Source organism: Erythrolamprus reginae, chromosome 1, assembly GCF_031021105.1.
Source record: "Erythrolamprus reginae isolate rEryReg1 chromosome 1, rEryReg1.hap1, whole genome shotgun sequence".
NCBI classification, from domain to species: domain Eukaryota; kingdom Metazoa; phylum Chordata; class Lepidosauria; order Squamata; family Dipsadidae; genus Erythrolamprus; species Erythrolamprus reginae.
Genome location: NC_091950.1, coordinates 207157202 through 207173253, shown reverse-complemented (window position 1 = coordinate 207173253; position 16052 = coordinate 207157202). Strand labels below are relative to the sequence as shown.

At 42.5% G+C, this 16052-nt stretch overlaps 1 protein-coding gene across 1 annotated transcript; it reads left to right on the top strand.

The window, feature by feature from the left end:
- The first annotated feature begins 3295 nt into the window (after nt 1–3295).
- Nucleotides 3296–8406, top strand: FZD7 (frizzled class receptor 7). Its single transcript, XM_070732001.1, has one exon. It carries the CDS (start codon nt 4098–4100, stop codon nt 5790–5792), a length of 1695 nt encoding a protein of 564 aa, XP_070588102.1. The 5' UTR covers nt 3296–4097; the 3' UTR covers nt 5793–8406.
- The last annotated feature ends 7646 nt before the right edge of the window (nt 8407–16052 follow it).

Genomic DNA, 16052 nt, shown 5'->3' with positions numbered 1-16052 from the left:
TATTGTAACAATATACAGTAACTATCCATGGTCCTTGGGAAAGTTCCATAGTCAAAAGTACCAAATCCAGCCAGGACCATTTGTCTGGCCATCGTCCCCATCCCTATCATTACCCTCACCATCTACTGGAATTTGTGTTCTTAGCAGTATAACCCCATTTTTTTTTTTATTCTGCCAATGCTTTCAAATTAAAACAATGAAAATAAAAACTCTCTCTTCATAAGCTTGTTAAAGAGTACCAAGACTCAGAGCTTCCTGCGAGGGAATTCCAAGTCTGGCGGCTTCAGCAGAAAACGCTTATGTCTTTCTTATTCACAAACAAGTTCTTCCTGAAAGCTCCCTGTGGACATTCTAATTCTCATTAACAGGAGTTATTGAAGAAGTGGCAACTTGAGCTGCTTTCCGGTTCCAGAGCTGCTGCAATAAATAGCCCTCCTTTCCCTCTTTGGTTGAATTGCTTATTTGTACCCTATGACAATCATTAAGTATTGTGCCTTATGATTCTTGACAAACGTATATTTTCTTTTATGTATACTGAGAGCATATGCACCAAAGACAAATTCCTTGTGTGTCCAATTATACTTGGCCAATAAAGAGTTTTATTCTATTCTATTCTATTCTATTCTATTCTAGTCTAGTCTAGTCTAGTCTAGTCTAGTCTAATTATCTATTTCCATATTCCAGAGGCAGAGCATATTTAACAAAATAGCCTGCAGTATGCTATGAGAGAACCAAGATGATCAGAGCGATCAGACTTGCTAGTGTTACACTGTCTGCTCACCTGTTCTATTTTGCCCTAAGAAATAAGAGTAGGCCTTTAAAACAAACCCAAACCAGTTTGTAAAACTGACGCAAATTACTGCATCATTCTCTGCATCTTATATAAAGCAGTCATGGTGCTGGTATGGGTGTTCCCCTTTAAGAAATGAACACTGTACATTTTTCCTGCATAGAAAGTAAGAAACAAGGAAAAGGACGTTAGGAGGCACTGGAATTCTGCCATGATAATTCGTTGTTTATTGGTGATTTTGGGGCTGGGCCAGAATTCGTGAGATTAATGGCACATCTCCAAATTTAGAAGACCTTCCTATTGAATTCAGGAGTCAACCTATTCTCCAAAGGACCTAAGGTTAAGACAAGAAGCAATGAATGCAAACTAAGTGTGTCCAATCATAGTTGGCTAATTAAAATTCTATTCTATTTTAGTCAAGGAAATAAGCAACCTAAAACTAAAGAGAAAATTTCTGGCAGAACAATCAATTAATAGAATTACTTGCCTCCAGAAGTTGTAGGTGGTCCAACACTGGAGGTTCTTAAGAAGAGATTGGACAACCATTTGTCTGAAATCTTATAGGGTTTCCTGCCTGAGCAAGGGATTGGAGTAAAAGATCACCAAGATCCCCTATTACTGGTATTGTATTCTATTCTAAAATGTGCATATGATTGGGAAATTAAAGCTGCAAACCCAAATCCTTGGGCTGGGAGATTAATCCCTGGGATATGTTCATGAAGCAATTTGCTCACATTTACACTGCATATTTGACCAAACTCCATGAAGCTAATTCTTAATCACGTCTACCTTTCAAGTAATTTCCACCTCCAGATCCCCAGCAAATTTAAATTATGACGAACGAAAGGGTTCAATATTCTTACTATAAGCAAAGGAAAACCTTCAGCATATATAAATTTTAATAGATGTTTCTAATTCAAGCTGCATTCCTCAAACCATTTCCTTACAATTTTTTGGTGTCCTGCTAAAGAAATTGAGACCAAGCCATAAACCAGTTTGGTATGTGAATTTGAATTTAAACATTTCCTGCTGTATGGAAGGTATTTAATCAAATTCTTGTACACATAACTGGGGGATTTATTTATTTTTTAATTCAATTTTATGCCAATTTTGTGACAATTTAAACACAACATGAGGTTTTCATGATGAAACAACATGTACAGCACTGTCAATTTTATGAGTTTGGCACCATTTCAAAATATATATTTTTTCAAAAGTAAACTATTGAATTTAAAGAACTGGACCAAGTCTGGTATCAGCAATATTTTAAAAGATAAGTCTCAAGTATATTTTTTTTATAACCTAAGTGGTTTCAGGTTTATCTTCCACAACCTCAATTTACTGTTTTTACATTTTCAAAGTATCTGCTATTATTTTGAATGCCGTCTCTTGAGTATTTATGATGGGGGGGGAGTCTTATTCAGTTAGTTGAGGTATTTATTTTTATTTATTTGTTTTGTCAAGTACATATTGGTGGTATACAAAGATATAATATAAATGTATAATAAAGAGTAGAAGATAGAAAAAGCACATACAACTCAAGAAACATAGAAGATTAATGGCAGAAAAAGACCTCACAGTCCAAATGGTCTGCCCTTATACTATTTCCTGTATTTTATCTTAGGATGGATATATGTTTATCCCAGGCATGTTTAAATTCAGTTACTTTTTAAAATTGTTTTTTAATATTGGATTTGTGGCTCATGTATTATTTGTTGTGAGCCATTCCAAGTCTTAGGAGAGGGGTGGCATACAAGTCTAATAAATTATTATTATTATTATTATTATTATTATTATTATTATTATTATTATTATTATCATTATCATTATCATTATTATTACTTTGGATTTACCAACCACCTTTGGTTTGTTCCAAGCATCTACTATTCTTTCAGTAAAATAAAAGAGAATAAAGACATTAATTCAGGGCTACATGCATGTGAATTTCGGCCTTTCAAAACGTTATTTCAGGGGGGCCGTAGCAATTGTATACTGTATTCCTTTTTATATAAAGGGAGAGGGAAAGTTAATTTCGAACCACAGCTCTATTCGATCCAGGCATCCAGGTTTCTCTCGCTTCAATCGACGTCATTTTCTTTTTTTTCTTTTTTACCAGATTCCTTCTGCTGTTTGCCTACCGTTAGATTTAACGCGGTTCTCCTGCGCTCTCCGCTCTTCCATTCAAGATCCTTGAAAGTTTCTTTCAACTTTTCTGCCAGGAGAATCCACCATTACAGAATCCGCCCCGCTCCCTCCCTTCTTCCCCTCCCCTCCGGAGGCTTTGATCTTCTTGTCCAATCCTCAACCGAGGCAGGGAAGCAACAGACTATGCAATTGGTAGACGCTGGGAGTTCTGTGGCCCGCCCCCTGTTTGGTTTGTGAATGGGGGCGAAGGGGTGGAGTCCCACGGAGTACCAGAGTTACACATACAGGAATATATATATGTATGTATGTATATTCAAAGTCAGGGACGTCTTTTTTTTTCTCCCTCCCCTCCTTTATTTCCCCCCCTCCCCTTTTAGGGTGGGTGTTGCTTATTCCAACGGCATCCAGTCTCTCCTGTTGCTGCTGGAGAGGCAGATTTCATTTGCCCCGCGCAAAGGCGGCGACGGGATATCGGACTACTACTGCTACTACCCCCCACGTTTCTGTTGTTTAAAGGATTTACATTGCTGGCAAAAGGAGAGGACGGAGAGATTGGATTTTTATTTTTATTTTATTTTATAACAACACAAGCCACCCACGATCAACTCCTCAATCCAAGCGCGCCTGAAACGGAGTAAGTCAAAATTCTTGGATTCCCGAACTTTTGAAAAGGGTTAAAAAAAACAACAACCCGGAGCCAGTCGCTGCGATCGAACTTGGGAACGATCCTCCCACTCACCCGTCCACCCCACCACCACCTCCTCCTCCGTCCCAAAGATTTGTTTCGTGGCCGGCCGACAGGAGATTTTTCCCGCGACGCGGATCGGCACTCTCTTCGGGGGAAGCGAAGGAGAGCGGGGCAGCGTTTCGCCTTTGCAACCCCCAACCCCCCTCCGAGCGCAGAATCCCCATCCAGCGCCCTTGGCGAGCGATCAACGGAGAGAGCCGGTTTGACAAGCGATCCGCCTCTTTTGTCGCCGAGCTGGGAGAGCGAAGCCAGCCTTGTGCCGCCGCCGCCGCCTAAGCCTTTTTTGGCCGCTCTCGAGGGGGGAGTTTGGGCCGGTGCTTTGAGCCTCCAGCGCCTCTGGGCTTGCGAAGACCCGCTTCTCCCTCCCTGGCCGCCCGCGCTCGTTTCTTGGCCTCGCCGCCGCCTCGGATCGTCATGGATCGCGGACGGAGGGCGCCTGCTTCCCTGGGCCTGGCCGCCTTCTTCCTGGGCGCGCTGTGCGGGCTCTCCCGGGCCCAGCCTTACCACGGGGAGAAAGGCATCTCGGTGCCGGACCACGGCTTCTGCCAGCCCATTTCCATCCCGCTCTGCACGGATATCGCCTACAACCAGACCATCCTGCCCAACCTGCTGGGCCACACCAACCAAGAAGACGCCGGGCTGGAAGTCCACCAGTTTTACCCGCTGGTCAAAGTCCAGTGCTCGCCGGAGCTCCGCTTCTTCCTCTGCTCCATGTACGCGCCCGTCTGCACCGTCTTGGAGCAGGCCATCCCGCCCTGCCGCTCCCTCTGCGAGCGGGCCCGCCAAGGCTGCGAAGCCCTGATGAACAAGTTCGGCTTCCAGTGGCCCGAGCGGCTCCGCTGCGAGAACTTCCCCATGCACGGCGCGGGCGAGATCTGCGTGGGCCAGAACACCTCGGACACGTCGGGAGGGGGCGGCGGCGGAGGAGGCCCCGAAAGCGCCACCGCCTTCCCCACCGCCTACCTGCCCCACCCCACCTCTCACCTGCAGCGCCCCACCAACTCGGGCTTCTCCTGCCCCCGCCAGCTCAAAGTGCCCCCCTACCTGGGCTACCGCTTTTTGGGGGAGAAGGACTGCGGGGCCCCTTGTGAACCGCAGCTCCCCAATGGGCTGATGTACTTCAAGGAGGCGGAGGTCCACTTTGCCCGCCTGCTGGTGGGCATCTGGTCCATCCTGTGCTGCGCCTCCACCCTCTTCACCGTCCTGACCTACCTGGTGGACATGAGGCGCTTCAGCTACCCCGAGCGGCCCATCATCTTCCTCTCCGGCTGCTATTTCATGGTGGCGGTGGCCTATGTGGCAGGCTTCCTGCTGGAGGACAAAGTGACCTGCGTGGAGGGCTTCTCGGAGGACGGCTATCGCACGGTGGTGCAGGGCACCAAGAAAGAAGGCTGCACCATCCTCTTCATGATCCTCTACTTCTTCGGCATGGCCAGCTCCATCTGGTGGGTCATCCTCTCCCTCACCTGGTTCCTTGCAGCCGGCATGAAGTGGGGCCACGAGGCCATTGAGGCCAATTCCCAGTACTTCCACCTGGCTGCCTGGGCTGTGCCCGCCATCAAGACCATCACCATCTTGGCCATGGGGCAGGTGGACGGGGACGTGCTCAGTGGAGTCTGCTACGTGGGCATCTACAGTGTGGATGCCTTGCGGGGCTTCGTCTTGGCCCCGCTCTTTGTCTACCTCTTCATTGGCACCTCCTTCCTCCTGGCTGGCTTTGTGTCCCTCTTCCGCATACGGACCATCATGAAACACGACGGCACCAAAACCGAAAAGCTGGAGAAGCTCATGGTGAGGATTGGCATTTTCAGCGTCCTCTACACGGTGCCTGCCACCATTGTCTTGGCTTGCTACTTCTACGAGCAGGCCTTCCGGGACATGTGGGAGAAAACCTGGCTCCTGCAGAACTGCAAAAGCTACGCCATTGCTTGCCCCACCAACGTGGCCCCAATGAGCCCCGACTTCACTGTCTTTTTGATCAAGTACCTCATGACCATGATTGTGGGCATCACAACTGGCTTCTGGATTTGGACTGGCAAGACTCTCCAGTCTTGGAGGCGCTTTTACCACAGACTCAGCACAGGAAGCAAAGGGGAGACGGCTGTATGAGGCTTCCCTTGGCTTCTTCTCCCCTTGTTATTGCAAGGGCTTGGACCGTTGTTCCTTCGGACTGCCTTTGCTTTTCACCGAGAGATCCTCTCCATCTCTAGAGCAGTGTTTCCCAACCTTGGCAACCTGAAGGTATCTGGACTTCAACTCCCAGAATTCCCCAGCCAGCATTCGCTGGCTGGGGAATTGTGGGAGTTGAAGTCCAGATATCTTCAAGTTGCCAAGGTTGGGAAACACTGCTCTAGACTGTGCTTCTTCAAGGCAGTAAATATCCTCTGAGAATTTGCTTGTTCCCTCATCCTGGCCTTCTCACTTTCTAAATGGTTCTACAGTGTCTGTTTAGAGTTATGTGGCATAGTGTCAAGAAGGGAAGTTTGGGACAAAGAGAGAGAAAATCTTTTTTATCACATGATAGGGAGCCAAATCAGACCCTCTCCCCCATAACCAGAATCTTAGTTTACAGTCTTTCTAAAGTTATCCAGGAAGGCTCTGAGAAGGGCGAAAGTGTGTGTGTGGGTGTGTGTTTGGGTGTGCCCGCATGCCTGTGTGCATGTTCCATTCCTTTTAAAAAAGGACATTGCCAAATAAGTCTTACTGGAGGTTCCTCCATATTGTAGCAGTGCAGTAGACTGCAGACCTACCTGGAAGTTTTAAACTCCACCGGATTCATTGGGACTTACTCCCCAAGTAAAGGCGTAATGATTTCCAGCTTTGCAAATGCGTCCTGGGAGCAAGTTACCTCACACTGAGTTGAGCTTAACTTCTGAATCCGCAGTGCATGGGCTTGGCCAGGCTGCAAGGAACATCCTGCATTCCGGCTTTCAAAGTTTTCTTCCTGGCTGATTTGGGGCTTTGGCAAAAGAGTCTTGCTGAGATTTTAGGGAGGAGCAAGGTGGGGGGAGGAGGAAAGAAACTTGGGTCTGAAAAAGAAGTGACATGTTGATTTTTGATAGAATGGCTTTAACTCTCTTGTCTTTTGTTAGAGGAGACAAAAGAGAAACAAAAGTGGGTTTCTCTGCAGAGAAGCATAAGCAGGGGTTTGGTTTTTATGGGGAAACTTAACAAAGAATTTGTTGAGGTTCATCTAGAGCTGCGAGTCATGCAGCTCTTTATTTTCTTTTTGTGAAGGCAAGGGGAAGGGTTTTCAGGAAACACGGTATAAGTGGAGAAAAGCTGAAGTTGCCCTCCTCTCTCTCTCTCCTACCCCCCTCTCTTTATTTCACAACTACCAACAAAACAGCCAACAATCAAACAAGCCTTATAAAGCATCTACAAGGGTTTTTTTATATTCACAAAGTTAGAGTTGATTTCTCTGGCTGATCCCCCTGTATCGCCCTTTGATTTGTAAATGGTGCTGAGGGAAGGACCTAGAAAGAGAGGGGAAAGATATGTTGCAGTCCTGGTCCAATCAGGGAGGCACCTTGGTACCCCCCTCATTATGTTCTTAGACTCCCTTGAAACCAGTGGATTCTTAAATTGTGGCCTTCATTGGGAATCAGTTTCTTACAGATGTTTACATGGACTTGAAGTGTTACTATTTCAGAGAGTTTATTCATTAATGGAGGCAATATGCTGGCTCTGTTAAAAAGTGCTATTGCTAACATGTTGTAAGCTGCCCTGAGTCTAAGGAGAAGGGCAGCAAAAAAAAAAAAAATCGAATAAATAAATAAATTTAGGAATACAGCCTTAATTCTGCAAGAAAAGATTTGCCTCGATTAAGGCTGAAACCCTGTGCTGATATACCTGGGAAAAGACCCCATTCTATCCTGCATTCAGTTCAGATTCAAGGATTGAGAGCCATTTAGGCCCCTGGTGGCACACAGTCACTCTGTTGAAAATGCTACACAATCTTAGGAACTTCTATCTGGAACAGATCCTGTGGAATTCAGTGGAATCTGCTTTCTGATAAGGATAGGCTTTTTCAGCTTAAGGATAGGTGGAATTGGATGTATCTTGTTCATAAACTATGTGGGTTTTTTTCAAGATTCCCTGCATTCCTTTCTTGAATGATCAGCCTATTAAATATGTCTGAAGTTAAAAGTTTTACATCATTATATATAGCATTTCATCAAAGAGTCCACTGTTGGAAATAAATTGATTTCAGAAGCCTTTCTGAAATGCTACATTTCACAAGCTAGCTTTCTGGAAACAAGGGGGTTCTATTTAATTTTACCCAATATACTAATTGGAGAACTAGGGGATTTTAACAAGCCATACTTGGATTTCCCCTTCCTTTTCCAGAATGTACCAATATCTTTTTTTAATGATACCTTTACAAAATATTACCACTATTAAGGAATGTAGAATTGACAAGGAAGGGGGAAAAGAATGTCAGGTATAGTACTGGGGATTAAAGAGCAAGAAAAAAGGTTCCATTGATTCATTTGTAATATCTGATCTTCCTGATTCTGATATCTTGGTTTGTTTGGGAATTTTTTAAAAGAGCATAAGACAAGCTGGAAATGCATAATGTACATTTTGTAAATCTGACATTTCGTAAGAAAATATATATGTATTTATGTTTTTACTTAACTTTTTTGTTTTCAAAATTTCCGTGTAAGACGCATTTCTTGTATATGTACAAGGTACAAAAATAAATGAATTTTTAATATAATTTGTGAAATGTTTTATTTAAATTTGATGTTTTCCCTTGCATTTTGTTAAAAGTGTTCAATCTTTATTACACTTTATTACACTGAAGGGAAAACATATTGGTTAAAGAGCCCATTCCTAGACATACTTATTTTAAATAAATATTTTTGGACTGAATGGGTCTTTTAAATGAATGTGTCTAAGACTGGGCAGTGCAAAACAGCATGTTCAGGCTTGACTGCAAATGTCTACTTGGAGGGATTCCAAAGGGATTTCCAAGATGGACTCCTGCTGTGCTATGGTTAGGCAGTCTTGTCCACTGGCATGAAATTATGGGAATTTAACACACCTGGAAGATTCCAGATCCTAAACAGCTGGATTACAATATATTTGTTTTAGGCAATAGTTCTTACCACAAAGTTTTTTAAAAAACCTCTTATGAAATCAATAAGGATTCTCTTCTAAACTAACATTTTCTAGATTCCTAGTGGCTTTTCTAGTATTTATTTAGCGACTTTGCTGTCCTCTCTTAAGAAAAGTCCAAAGCCCTATCTTAACCAGTTTCCTGTTCCCAAAGCAGCCAATTGAATGCCTTTCAGAAGCCCACAGGCGAGTAAGGAGCACAAAAGCCTTTTCTTACTTGTGGTTTGTTCCCAGCAACTGATAGTCAAAAGCATTCCACTCTCTCACACTAGGGATAATGTAGAGCCACTGTGATTAGTAGCCTCTATTCATAGCATTTCTGATCTCAAAAAAGATCTCAAGATGTTCTGAGCCCATCCTCCTCATAACAGGCCAGGCCACAGAGTAGTAGCCAAAAAAGAAGACTTCAGGGTTGGAAGTAAGAAGGACTTGAAGACAAACATCTCCCAAGGCACTCAAAATGAGAGAGGAAGCATACATACGGGATTTGGGAAGACCCAAATCTTTAGACATTGCTTAGCTTAGGCGTTCCTAACACCATTTATGAACTTTCAGCACACATAAATGTCTCCTATGCCTTCTAGGCAACAATTGGCTTTCAGAGAAAGTTGTTGAACTGAAAAAAGGAAGTCTCCGTTCTTTGCTATCTATCTTTCATCACTTCTTCCATGCTTTGTTTCCTTTAAGGAAGTTGCTGGTGTGAGGAAACCTATTTTCCATTATAAAGAGTAAGAGGTAAGAGTGCTTCAATCTATTAAGTGGTCTGGTTTTCTTCCCCCCAGAGAGGTCCTGTTTCACCTTTCAGTTGAGAACAGCAGAAAATAAGACTTGACTTTGCCCCTGCAGAGGCCCCTGTGCCATTCTTTGTATGTGTGAAATACATAGCATGGTTTCCTCACTGTTATCAGGATTTTCTATTACACAATTAAAAAATTGCACTGTGATCAATCCAAGGGACTTTACAACTGAATGACAGCAGCTTTCCATCCTCTTCATGGTTATTCCAGAATAGAATAGAATAGAATAGAATAGAATAAAATTCTTTATTGGCCAAGTGTGATTGGACACACAAGGAATTCATCTTGATGCATATGCTCTCAGTGTACATAAAAGAAAAGTTTGTCAAGAATCATAAGGTACCACATTTAATGATGGCCCTGGTACATATAAGCAATCAAATCATATTAGGAACCATTCATTATAAGGATACAAGTAACAAAGTCACAGTCATGCAGTCATTTGTGGGAGGAGATGGGTGATGGGAATGATGAGAAGATGAATAGTAGGGCAGACTTAGGAAATAGTTTGACAGCATTTGTCCTGACAGAAAAGAATATACTGTATGTAGCTCAGGGTTAGGGTTAGGGTTAAACTATGCAATCCTTGGTACTTGGTTGTCTTGCTTGCAGAGGTTTCATTACCTGACTAGGTAACACCAGTGCTTTTGAATATGTGGTTTGCTTCCTATGTATACTGTATACAGTAGCTTTCCATGCCAGTGTTGGGAAGTGTGGTTTTCTCCTTGGAAAAAAATGTTCTCAGGAGTCAACACTGACTTGAAGATACAAAACAAACAAAAACAGTTTAGACACAATATTATTTGTCTTTATTTCTTCAATTTTATGCCACCTTAATTACTTTACAAGTAACACGAGCCAGAAAACCCACATAATATTCCTTTCACCTCCTATTTTCCCATAACAACACTATGAGAAGAGTTGGGCTGAAAGAGACATAGAAACATAGAAGACTGACGGCAGAAAAAGACCTCATGGTCCATCTAGTCTGCCCTTATACTATTTCCTGTATTTTATCTTAGGATGGATATATGTTTTTCCTAGGCATGTTTAAATTCAGTTACTGTGGATTTACCTTCTGCAGATATCCTGAGTTTTCAGTATAGGAAATCCATTTCAAGGCACATTATGGAGACAGTAACACGTTACTATTACAGCCATATAATAGCTGTGATACCATGTTTGGCAAACAAAGTGAGATGGCTGGAGCACTTGACACATAACGTAAGCTTGCATTGTGTGAAATGGACTCAAGACTGACGCAATCATAAATATTTCAGCCTTTTGCAATAAATCAGAAAGCACCTTTTCAAACTAAGAAGTGTTAATAAAAGGCATGTGTAAGACATCTTCACAGTGTTTTGCCCTTTAGAATGCCTGAAGTTCCCACACCTTGCAATAAACTTTTTGACACTGACACACACACAAACACACTCCCCCATCCCCTCATAGGATTTATACAACTCTTACTGGAAGGAATGCAGAGTGCAAATGATGGCATTATCCTGACAATGTGGTGCTGTGGGTGGAACTCATACCCATAAGGTTTCCCTTCAGACAAGGTTGTGAATCACTCCCAGCAAGAGAGGAGCCTGTTTATCAAGCAACAGAATCGGCTTAAGAAACCACAGTGGGGTGAGCAGTTCTTAAGAGATACAAATGGGGAAGTTGGGGGGGGGGGGTTGTCCAAAGGCTCTGTAAATGGAAGAACATTGAACAAGAGGGTGGGGAAGCAGGGGGTCTCCAACCTCGGCAACTTTAAGACCTGTGGATTTCAACTCCCAGAATTCCTCACCAAGCCAAGCAGGCTGAGGAATTCTGGGAGTTGAAGTCCACAGGTCTTAAAGTTGCCAAGGGTGCAGACCCCTGACTGAGAGGATCTTCAGAAAAAATGAACTTGCTTAATTTCGCAGCAGGAGAGTACTAACAGGAGGTAAGATTTCCACCCTGACAATGCAGAGCCATTTTTTAAAAAAATCTTCCTTTTCATAATCCCAGGATTTCTTTTTCTAACTTGAAACAGTGCTTTGACAAGCATATCATGCTCTGAAAGACGTTCTAGCGGCTCTCCTGGGTGGGAGAATCAACTTTGCAGCAGGAGAATTCCACCAACTCCTAATCAACTACTCTTTTTTTTAAAATTGTGCTGAGGATGGGTTTAGGGAAGTCCTTGACTTACAACAGTTCATTTAATGATCGTTCAAAGTTATAACATCACTGAGAAAAGTGACTGATGATAATTTTTCATACATATGACCATTGCAGCATTCCCCATGGTCATGTGATCAAAATTCAACTGACTCATATTTACAACAGGCCCTGCTGTGTCCCAGGGCCATGTCATCAACTTTTGCAACCTTCTGACAAGCAAAGTCAATGGAGTAGCTAGGTTCACTTAACAACTGCAGGGATTTATTTAACAACTGTGGCAAGAACGGTCATAAAATGGGGCCAAATTCACTTAACAAATGTCTCATTTAGCAACAGAAATGTTGGGCTCATTAATGGTCATAAGTTGAGGATTTTCTGTACTTTTAAGAAGCAAAACAAATACATTCAACCAAACCCAGCATTTCACTTTGGAACCAGATTTAATTACAATGGGCTCAGTACATATCCATTGATATCAATAGGACCTAAGCTAGTCATAACAAAATCCAGTATCACCAGTTTCAGTAGATTTCCTCTAAATACAGTTCAACCCTCAAGCACCCACCCTTTTGTCTCCCAATAGCCAGGGGTGGGCTGCTGCCCGGATGGGGGAGAACACAGTGGGGCAGTGAAAATGGAGCTGTACTTCAGAGCACCCAATTTGCACTGAAAGATGTTGAAAGAAAATGCAGGGTATAATGTCTGTTGAAATGAGACAGCAGTAGGCCCAGAACTGTTGAAATGTTTATTGTGGAACACAGCAAAAAAAAAAAAGCAACGGTTACTAGCTTCAGAGTAATTACTACAACAACATGGCCATGCCTGACAGCTATTTATAACCCCTGCTGCCAAGCTGAGCCAACCAATCCGGTCTCTGTATTTTCCCGCCCAAGGATAAGGGGCGGGTAACAATACCTAAATGTCCTCTGGACACAACACAGGGCGTCCTGTATAAGCCACTCCCACAGTGTGGTAGTAAAAATGTTGGTAGCCCTTCACTGCCAATAGCCATCACTTTGATCAGACATTGGAAGCTTAGAGTCCATGGGCTGCACTTGGCTCGCCACTGGAAAGAACCCCAAAAGAAATATATCCATCTGGTCTGTGTGAGGAAGAGCTTAATGCTGCTTTTGTGGGTGCTCACTGCCTCCTCAGGCAGCCATGTTGTCAACAGATTAACCAGTTGCTCCTGCAGAGTAATGTCCTCCCGTTCTCCATGAATGATCCATGAAGCAAAAAAGGGGAACAATGGCGGTGGTGGAAGCATGGCCCCTGGAGAAAGTTGTTACCTCCTGATTAGATTTAGGCATATTGTGGCTGGGTTCATACATTTATGTTCAGCTGATTTTATCTTACAGATTGTGCGATCCCAGTCTTTATACCTGTATGAACCGTACTTTATTGTTGTACATTATATGTGGAATCCAGCCATTGAGACTTGTACAACAAACCATGGGTAAAACAACTGTGGGCATAGTGTTTATAATCCAAAGCATTACAATGGTCAGTATACCATAGATTGGACCTTTAGATTCAACTGGTAATGAACTCTACTACAAGGAACCATAGGAACCACTTGTTGCTTTTTGGGAACAAAAAATGTGAGTGCAAGCTAAGCCACCATTTTCAGTGTCTATGCAGAGTTCAAAGATTTTTCTTTTGTTTAGAAAAGATTTACCATGAGAGTGCAGAATTAACACGTATTTTTGCTCTGAAGTTATATTCAGATTTGCTCAAATGAGGTCAGAAAACTTGAAACTTGTAACACAACACAATAATAAAGCTGTCCGTGGAAAATGTGCATATTTTTTGAAGTTTATGCCACCCACACTTCTTCAGATTTCTCATTCTTGGTAATTTTTTTTCTTTTCTTTTTCTATACACATCAAAGCGTATTCTTGCCAAAAATCATATTTTTGTTTTTAATAGACAGTCTGTACTGGAGACAGTCAAATTGAATAGCTTCCCAAATATTTATCTAAACTATGAACCAGATCGGGTGTCTTCCATGGCCTAGGTCCAAAAATATCTTGCACACCCCTTTCCCCCATCTATATATGTAGTATCTCCCAACATTCCAACTTAAGTAAAAACCAACAATTTATAACGAAGTATTAAAATCCCCCTTAGTCACTGCAACTTGTTGCCAATTAAACACTGGAGCTAATAGGCATTGTTTGTCTACATCTTGCTATGTTTTAAGAGAAATGTATAAGCATACAGCTTGCCTTAGATCATTTTTCCATTTTCACAAAAAATAAACTCTCTGGAAAAAATAGAAGGCAGTAAGGTGTGTGTGTGTGTGTGAGTGAGTGCAAAATACTATTTTTAAAAGGAAAAATATGTGTATGCACGCAAGCACACCAGAAGTTCAAAGCTAGCTTTGATTCTTTGAAGCAACCGTCAGAACTCATGAAGACAGAATCTTTTAATGTAATCTATGATGAAAAGGGATTTTTTTTTTAATTTTAATTTTCGTAAAGCCTTGGTAATACTATATTCATTTCTTTTAAAAGAGCCAGAAGTTTTAACTAGCATTTCCTGCCCTTGTTTATGAACAGCATTCTACTGGGATTGGCAGCTAGTAAGACGAATGTCATCCGACATCCTTGAATAGGAATCCAGAACTGCTTGGAATGGAACAGGATTGTGTGGGTGGATGGAAAAAGTACTTGGGGGCTAATTGTTGCTCATCGTGCTTTTTTCTTGTTAAGCAGATACTCAATATATGGTTTAATATTTGTGAAAGAAAGTCTTTCCTAATACAAGCGTTTATAGAGGTAAGAAGTATAGACAACAACATTAAGTTAGCTCCCCAGAGTGGTGAGATGGGTGGCAAATACATTTAATAAAAAGTAAATAAATAAGTAAGCAAGCAAGCAAACAAACAAACAAATAAGGTAAGAAACCATAGAATCCGATGTTCTCATGTCCCACACATGCATTTCAGGGAAAGGCAAGCTCGAATAAACAGATTATTGACCTCCAAAGTCCATGCCTCAATTTGCCAGATTCTGCTTTTTTTTTGGGGGGGGGGAGCCAATGAGATCATTTAAAAGTGTACCATTCAACTTTGGTGATCCTTGAGCCACAAAGGATCTCATATCTTGCCTTAAGTGGCAAACCAAACAGTCTAACTGATCTGTCCAGCCAGCTATTTGGGCCACTGTGGTATACTGTAGTTATAATTCAGGCAAGGTCCTGATGCAGATCCATCAGATATAGGAAGGTAAAAAAGAAACCTGTCAGAAGAGCAAAAACTCAACAATCACCCTGTCTTTCCAATATCTACAGTGACAGCACATGCATATATTTTGGAAGACCACATGTAATCTTTGACTTACAAATTGCTTGCTTAGTGATTCCTTCAAAAATTTATTGACCCCCAAAAAGATACTTATGATCCATATTCAGATTCTAGCAGCTTTCCAGCCCCCAGTTGTCACATGGTCACATTTTGGATGTTTGACAACTGGGCTGTACGACAACAAGCAAGCAGTCTTTCAACTAACGCACATATACACATACTGTACTTGTTAGGCAATTGGGAGCTTCCAAGATTTGCTGGCACCAGCGACGTGCAGAGAAAGGAGAGATGGAAAATGGTATCATAACAATGTTTTCACAACAGATCCTGGATGAGAGACATGGGAAAAAAATCTCTGCTGTTCTTCCTTTCCCATGATTCATGGAGCTGCATGTTACTTGCCATAACAGGGTCCAGGACAAAATTTTGAGGAGGAGCTCCTGGCCTTTTTTGGCTCTCGGATCCCCTTTGCTTGGCTAGTCAGCCTTTTGCAAACTGCAGCCCTGCAGACACAGTGAACTGCAACTCCGATTGCTTCTACCCACCTGTATCAGATGGGTAGTACACATTCCTAGTGGGAAAAGCAGAGCGGAGCGGAGCTGCTCAAGAATCCTGTGCACTCCTCAGGATCAGAAGAGAAGAGGATCAGAAGAGAAGCAGCGGGCCAACCTCTTTAAGCAAAAGGCTGCTTTTCTGTGCCTGCACATGTGCCAAAAGGAAGAGATGAAGATTAGATGTTGGACAAAGTCCATTCTTCTCTGAGAGCCTTCTTCAATCTTTTAATCATTGCTTCCGCTGGCAAAGTTGTTCTGCCAAATGGGAGATATTGGCAGAACATTCTACAATGCTAAAAGATCTACCCCAAATCTTAAGCTACCTCAGCCAAACTAGCTGGAATACAACACGATGGTATAAATCCTTGTTCCTCCTTTTCCATGCTCTTTTCACTAGCATGTTGTATTAATTTATGTCAGAACAAAGAAAAAAGTG